The sequence below is a fragment of the Sphaeroforma arctica genome (assembly GCF_001186125.1).
Source record: "Sphaeroforma arctica JP610 unplaced genomic scaffold supercont1.882, whole genome shotgun sequence".
Taxonomy (NCBI): Eukaryota; class Ichthyosporea; order Ichthyophonida; genus Sphaeroforma; species Sphaeroforma arctica.
Genome location: NW_014039676.1, coordinates 14,668 through 21,658, shown reverse-complemented (window position 1 = coordinate 21,658; position 6,991 = coordinate 14,668). Strand labels below are relative to the sequence as shown.

The 6,991-nt window shown below is 42.4% G+C and overlaps 3 protein-coding genes across 4 annotated transcripts in view; 1 reads left to right on the top strand and 2 right to left on the bottom strand.

Annotated features, from left to right (window-relative positions):
- The window catches only part of SARC_09074, a gene marked incomplete at its 3' end in the record, with an annotated part of 5,467 nt that extends 1,904 nt beyond the window's left edge, over positions 1–3,563 (bottom strand). The window contains exons 1-6 of one of the 2 annotated variants that reach the window (XM_014296927.1): positions 3,248–3,563; positions 2,322–2,371; positions 1,518–1,725; positions 964–1,075; positions 578–690; positions 61–199 (exon numbers count right to left, since the gene is read on the bottom strand). In XM_014296927.1, coding sequence (XP_014152402.1) covers positions 61–199; positions 578–690; positions 964–1,075; positions 1,518–1,725; positions 2,322–2,371; positions 3,248–3,313 — 688 coding nt within the window. In that variant the 5' untranslated portion in view covers positions 3,314–3,563. Of the gene's footprint in view, positions 1–60; positions 200–577; positions 691–963; positions 1,076–1,517; positions 1,726–2,233; positions 2,372–3,247 lie in introns of both variants that reach the window. The other variant, XM_014296926.1, reaches the window with a different exon arrangement.
- A 315-nt stretch (positions 3,564–3,878) lies between these two features.
- SARC_09073 (hypothetical protein) lies at positions 3,879–5,602 on the bottom strand (the record flags this gene model as incomplete). Its single annotated transcript, XM_014296925.1, has 3 exons — positions 3,879–4,083; positions 4,297–4,395; positions 5,473–5,602. 3 exons carry the CDS (start codon positions 5,600–5,602, stop codon positions 3,935–3,937), a joined length of 378 nt encoding a protein of 125 aa, XP_014152400.1. The 3' UTR covers positions 3,879–3,934.
- A 993-nt stretch (positions 5,603–6,595) lies between these two features.
- Positions 6,596–6,991, top strand: part of SARC_09072 (hypothetical protein) — a 10,614-nt gene continuing 10,218 nt past the window's right edge. Inside the window, exon 1 of the mRNA XM_014296924.1 lies at positions 6,596–6,728. Coding sequence (XP_014152399.1) covers positions 6,610–6,728 — 119 coding nt within the window. The 5' untranslated portion in view covers positions 6,596–6,609. The remainder of the gene's footprint in view (positions 6,729–6,991) is intronic.

Genomic DNA, 6,991 nt, shown 5'->3' with positions numbered 1-6,991 from the left:
TGTGTGTGTGTGTGTACATATATATATATATCAGTATAACACAATACAATAAAAACTTACGAGGTATCTGATACCCGCCCAGTACATCCGCATTGATACTCTCTCTGGGTACCAGTGCCGCTGCGGGATACAATCGCAGGATCTCTTTGGTGACACAATTCAAGTATTCCATCCCCTCGATTTCCGTGTAGGTAAGTCGCTGAGATATTTAGAAATGACAAGTAAGTCTCGACGCGTTGGTATCAGATGAGAAGTTTTGGAAATCTCAGTTACGTGACCCAGTCTAGCTCAGCAGATTGTTTAAGAGTCAGAGTAGCTTACCGCGATGTTCATTGCGGGTATATGCCAGTTATACAGAGTCGAAGGGAGATACATGAAGCAACAACACGCACAACATGTAACATAGTAGGAATTATTGGGATTATTACAAGCACGGTTACCCATACTCAATGCTTTAGGGTGTGAGATACATTACGGTACCATGTCACACCTCCATAGCACACTCCATTTCCGATTTGTCGCTGATAGGCGAGAGAAGTCCTAAAATGTGGCGACCTCATGACATCATAGTACACACCTCACCCGTCTTGCTGCTTAGTGCCACGCGGATCTCGTCTCTGAGCCTGGCCTGTACAGACTGTTCTTTGGCCAAAGAATAGAAACACCAAGCCAGGGACACGGCGGTTGTCTCTGTGCACATGAACAGCCGTGTACATCACAGGCACGGGACCAACTTTAGTGTTGTGTCGAATGGAATGAAAAACTTCACATTGCACATGATTATGCTTCACACTATTGTGCTTCACACTATACTCGTGTGTCAGTTGCGCTACATACTTCGGTCTATAGATGTCTGCACTGACGCCCAAGTTTTCAAAACACGGTACTCTGAGAGTTCGCCTGTACAACGGTAGGCTCTAAACATCTCACGAAATCGATCATGTCGACATCACCAGCACCTACCATGGCCCGCCACAATGAAGGTGATGACATTGCTGCGCAGTTCGTTATCGGTGAGCCCATCCACACTCCCATCGCCTGCGATTAGGAAGGACATCAGGTCAGCCTTCGCATTCTGTGTGTGTGTGTGGAGTAATGAATGTACGAAGAAGGGAATCAGCTCGGGTTTGGCTTGCTGCATGTGGGTGTATATAAGGGTTCGTGGTTGAGAAGAGATTGTATCGCCATAGATATATCTCCCGAGAATACAGAATGGGGGTTTTCAGTGAACGTCAAGATATGAATGTATTTGAGATTTACATATTGTGTAAAACCCTCGAAACAATGTGCCTTGGATTACTGACTGCATTGCTATGCTGGAACCATTGTGTATTGGAAGTTGCACAGACCACAGACAGCTGCTGACCAATTACTAATTACAACGTACGTAGGCTATTTATAAAACAATATATATATAATAAACATATATATAATAATACTACATATATATATATATATATATATATATATATATTTATATATATGATATCAACCTTTTAAACTCACGCAACACATGCCTTGTCGCCCTTTTCCGCGCTTGCACGCTTCACTTTGATGATGTCATCCACGAGTTTGTACAGCTTCGAACGCTGCTTGATGAACACTGCTGTCGCCGCGCGTTTGACCAGATGCTGCTGCATCCAAAACGGTAGAATATTCCGAATATCTAGACCTGTGGTACTAATGATGGCTTCCATAGTTTCGAACCAGTTCACATTCTCAGCGCTAATTTGGCCCAAAAAGCGAATATGGAAAGATGAATCAGAATTGGAGATGGGTTTTAGAAATGGGTCTCAGAGTCATCAGTGCTGCCGGAGTGTTGTGGCTATCGGCATTAGATGTCGTCTCGATGCAACAGGAAATACACTCACCTTTCTAGTAACAGATTCTGATTTACTTATACCTTGGTTGCCTATAACAAATACTATTGGTTCTCTACTGTATTAAACCTCTGAAGGATTGTCTTTACCAATCAACACGTAATATAGTGATGGTAGCATATCGTGGTCCACCCGCGCTAGTGCATCCCCAGACGAGTTTACGGTACTAGCCTTCCAATTGAGCGACGTGTATTTCAATACTTGGAATCGCGTGCGTACACTAAGCATCGTATGTGCTTAGCAATACGCTGTTTTGGTAGGACGAGTGTGTATGCAGCAATAGTAAACGCTTGCCGCACGAAGCATACATATCATGACAGCACATATGTGACGCAAAGCATTTGTTTACCTACTTCAATCAACTGTGCTTGCCCAAGGCCATATGCACGTGTTATAGGCTTGCGATGTGATATACAATGCAAACGATCTGAAGAGGCCCACCTATTCTCGGAATCTACTCGTACACATTGTTGAAGGCTCTTTCGATGTCTCTGCGAGATGCGTGCGATGTTTGGAGGCATAGAAATGAACACGCGGGCATATACTGTGCATAACTATACGCGGGCACATACTAGCCATAAACTATACGCGTATTGAGATTCGGTCGTCTTCGCAAGGCACAGTGTTATCCACTCACGGATGATATTAGGCATATGTATGCAAAACGTAGCCGAACCATCCTACACAGATGCATGTGATGCTGATTTCTATTGGGCCTATAACTTTTAGTCGAATTCGATCAGAAACACAGGCGATGGCTTCACTGCAGCCATTTCATAAGCTACTCACAGTACAGCAGGAACACAATTCCTGCACACCATGATAACAAACTTTAAATCTAGGTCATGTAATGTGGATTATAGTCACATTCGTGTACATGCTTACAAAGAATACCACCCATCAATCACGATATGAATGACACATATGTTGATATACATCTATATATGGCTGAAGAATGTTATTCATGAGTATTGTCGTGGTTTACAAAGCTAAGAATACGAATAAAAGCATAAGCATAGACACACATGCATATACGAGCGCATGTGTGCCGACGTAAGAATACGCATGCTAAAATACAAACGTGAAAGTTCCCCCAAATTTTAGTACAAGCTCGCTATACAGAAAGTATTCTTAACCGTACTGACAGTCTGTTGATAAACACACCTGTCACGGACTACCTCATCATGAAATAAACACATACCTAACACGAAAAAAGATCTCTCACAACCGTGCACATGTCGGTCCTTCCTCGAAGCATCACCACAGCACTGCCACTTATACAGGCCTCCACTACTCACCCCAGGCACCAACTCGCATTCTGTTCCAGAACACCCCGTCTACTGCTCACACAAACCGCAAACCCCTACCTTCATAGAGTGTGTATCCGCACTGAACCCAACGTCGCAGATGATATCGAATGCCAGCAGCATCATGGACTTGTGGACATCAATAGCGGCCCATGTGCGGAAGTCATCGCTTGAAGTATGGGGTGAAGCCTTCCATGGCAACCAGCAAGATAAAGAAGCGTTACTAGCTGGGTATGAATATAGATCTCACACCTGGATGGCGTATTAGGTGAAGCCTCAAAAAGAATCAAGTAGGAGTATGACGAAGCCTACAGCAGCAACAAGCATAATTATACTCATCCTAAGTACTAAGTAAGCAGGCACAACTCCAACACTTGAATAGAGCATGTGGTAAAGCCGATAACAGTGACGAGAGGGGATGATATTTCGACGAGTGCGCATATGGGACAATAGGACACCTGCTACCACTCATCTTTCTGATGCCGTTATCGTACCAAAACTCAACCATTCAACACTAGGGTGGTGTTTAATAGGCAGCCACTGTTAGCACTAGTACACTCTATCCCTACACTACTGTTGTTAACAGACCAAAACTCTAACCATTCAACACTAGGGTGGTGTTTAATAGGTAGTCACCGGGAGCGCTAGTATACTCTATACCTACACATGATGACTTGACGTTTCCCGCCATATTCTTAGGGTGGGCTGGGGGACAATTTGGCCGTCTGACATACAATGCATGGATTATTATAATAAAAGTGGTCTATGCATATGCTGTTTAAATTCGTTGCAACTCGCAAGCTCGTTGAAACAAATCAATCCCCAGACAGTCAAGAGACCCTCGCCCAAGATGTTCTTCAGGAATCTGTCTACCCGGACAGGTCGCCGGTAGTTGTCTGCAGTATCATTTAGCGGTTGTTAACGTATGAATTGTCGGAACATACCATGAGTGGTGGAATGTTGGGTAAACTCGATGGAGTCAGCTCTAAAAGGAGAGCCAAAGACATTTTAATGATAAAAAGTTGACTTCAGCACATGCCATAGGCTATCAAAGGGGCCTTGCTAATTGCTAAGCCGACTACCAAACCTGCAGTATCAGTATATCATACCAAAACGGCTCACATTTGCTCCGTACTGTTCCCGCCATTTTATGAGTGGTACTACTGGGGGGCTATCTGCGATCTGTGGGACGTTACCCATAATCCAACCTGAGATGCAGTGGTATAAGTGTGTTTGAGTGTGTATATGATGTGGCACTATATGAATGTTTTGTGCGTGTATTTGTACAAGTTGTGATGTGGAAAACGGGGCGACGCATGTGATTGTGTGAGAACACACAAACAGAAACGGACCCGCGACAAGCTTGTGTGTTGTACATGCTAGGTGTTGCCCGTATATTTAAAGTTATCTGAATTATATGCAGTGGTCCATAACCCCAATAACAATCGAGTTAAAGGTCAATCACTAGTAAATACCTTCAAACTTATACCTAAGCTACCAACCAGCACCCTGTATTAATTTAATGAATACACCTACAAAGTCAATGACTACTTTGTGCCCTCGATCCTCACACCTGAGTTCTCACATAGGGTGCTTCAATAAGACTCCGCCACATAGACCTGCAAGGTGAATCACCAATCAACACACCTGCATCATCCCACATGCAGCTTCAATCAAACATTGTAGCTTGTAACACTCTGGTACACACACCTACAGCTCAAACACTATGCAATAACCCCTATCCTCACACCTGCGTTATCAATCAACACACTGCGGATCGCCACGGGGTCTGACAGGCTAATAGGTGACTCGTTGAAGAAGAATCTGTACTGCACGAAGTCACCGTACTGTTCCCGCCATTTTATGAGTGGTACTACTGGGGGGCTATCTGCGATCTGTGGGACGTTACCCATAATCCAACCTGAGATGCAGTGGTATAAGTGTGTTTGAGTGTGTATATGATGTGGCACTATATGAATGTTTTGTGCGTGTATTTGTACAAGTTGTGATGTGGAAAACGGGGCGACGCATGTGATTGTGTGAGAACACACAAACAGAAACGGACCCGCGACAAGCTTGTGTGTTGTACATGCTAGGTGTTGCCCGTATATTTAAAGTTATCTGAATTATATGCAGTGGTCCAGACTCTTATGGACTCGGTGCATGTACATTCTACTACTACTGATTTTGTGCGTCAAACGGACACTACTCGGACATGTAGCAAGTTATGCAAGAACACAAAACACTCTGACCGAGATGTATAGCAACTACACATTACTGCATACCTCTCCATCCGGGACTATTGGGAGGCCCAGGCATCTCCAAGAACTCGCATAAGTAGTAGGGGTATACAAAGAGTTTATACACAGCGTACAGGAATACGTAGACAATCACGCCGATTAGAACAACGCACATAGTGTGTGAGAGAGCTGTATTTAGGGTTAGTGTGTGTGGAAGCTGTGTTCGGGTTATAAGTGAACGAGGTTGATCTGAATGAATGATGACAGGTTTAAACTTGACACCTAAACGGTCCAAAGCTGTATGGCCGATCGAAAGCGAAAGATAAGTTAATCGATCGTATAGCTAGTTTTATATCAGTGCGACTACATCCCACTTGATTTAAATATCAAGATGGAAAGAAGCAAAATTCCTAAATACGCGGAGAAGTCACCGATTATGAAATATGCCTGTCGTGTGCCTCTGGTGGTGTGTATACGTGGTCATAGTGGGTATAAACATCGAACACTCTGGCACAGAATATGAAATATGCCTGTAGTATGTATGCCTCTGGCGGTGAGTGTATGTGGTCATAGAGGGTATAAACATCGAACACTCTGGACACCTTTCGCTGGGGGTGAAGCAACTTCAAATCCAAATCTACTTCAGCTTTTTTATCTCGTCATCATTTATAAAATAGTGAAGACTAAAAAATCATCAAAAAATCGGTACTGAGTCATAAATAAGTTCTGTATTTTTTTTACTACACGTTTGTTTGTCTATTTACTTTTAACAAAAAATAACAACCAAAAAAAAAAAGTGAGTCATCGTTCCCCTAGGTATGTACCGAACTGAAAGATAGATGTGTCGTCACTGCTCGTTCGTTACAGGATGTAAATACATATTATAGTATCATTTGCCGTACATATTAATTTTTAAAATCATAGCCTTTTTATATATACGAGCCAAAGTTGTACAATTTAGGAGGCTATGGCCAAAGACCTACATAAGTAACTAAATATATGTATTTGAATAGCTGGATGTATGCCCATAGTCATAGGTTGTATGCGTATGGAGACACTGGTCTAATCATCACATATTATTAACGTCATTAGTGTTCAATCCCGTGAGTAATGTATTTGATAGCATACTGTATTTCGATGCTAAGATCTACACTAACCCCACACTGACCAAACTAGAATACAATGAAGATAATCTCAACAGAGAGGGCATCTGAAGGCGGCTCTGAACATTCTGATTCCTTCCAATTCGATTTAACATTCGAATTCGACGCTCCCACATGGGCTGATATAGCCGCTGAAGTGTATGTGAACATTATTATGTATATGCAAACACTGCTAATTGTATAAAGCCTGAATACAGCTACTTCGGCGGCGTATTAAATCTTTGATATATATATATATATATATATATATATATATATATATATGTGTGTGTGTGTGTGTGTGTGTGTGTGTGTGTGTGTGTGTAGTGTGTGTGTAGTGTGTAGTGTAGTAGTAGTAGTAGTTAGTTAGTTAGTTAGTTAGTTAGTTAGTATACGTATATATATATATATATATATATATA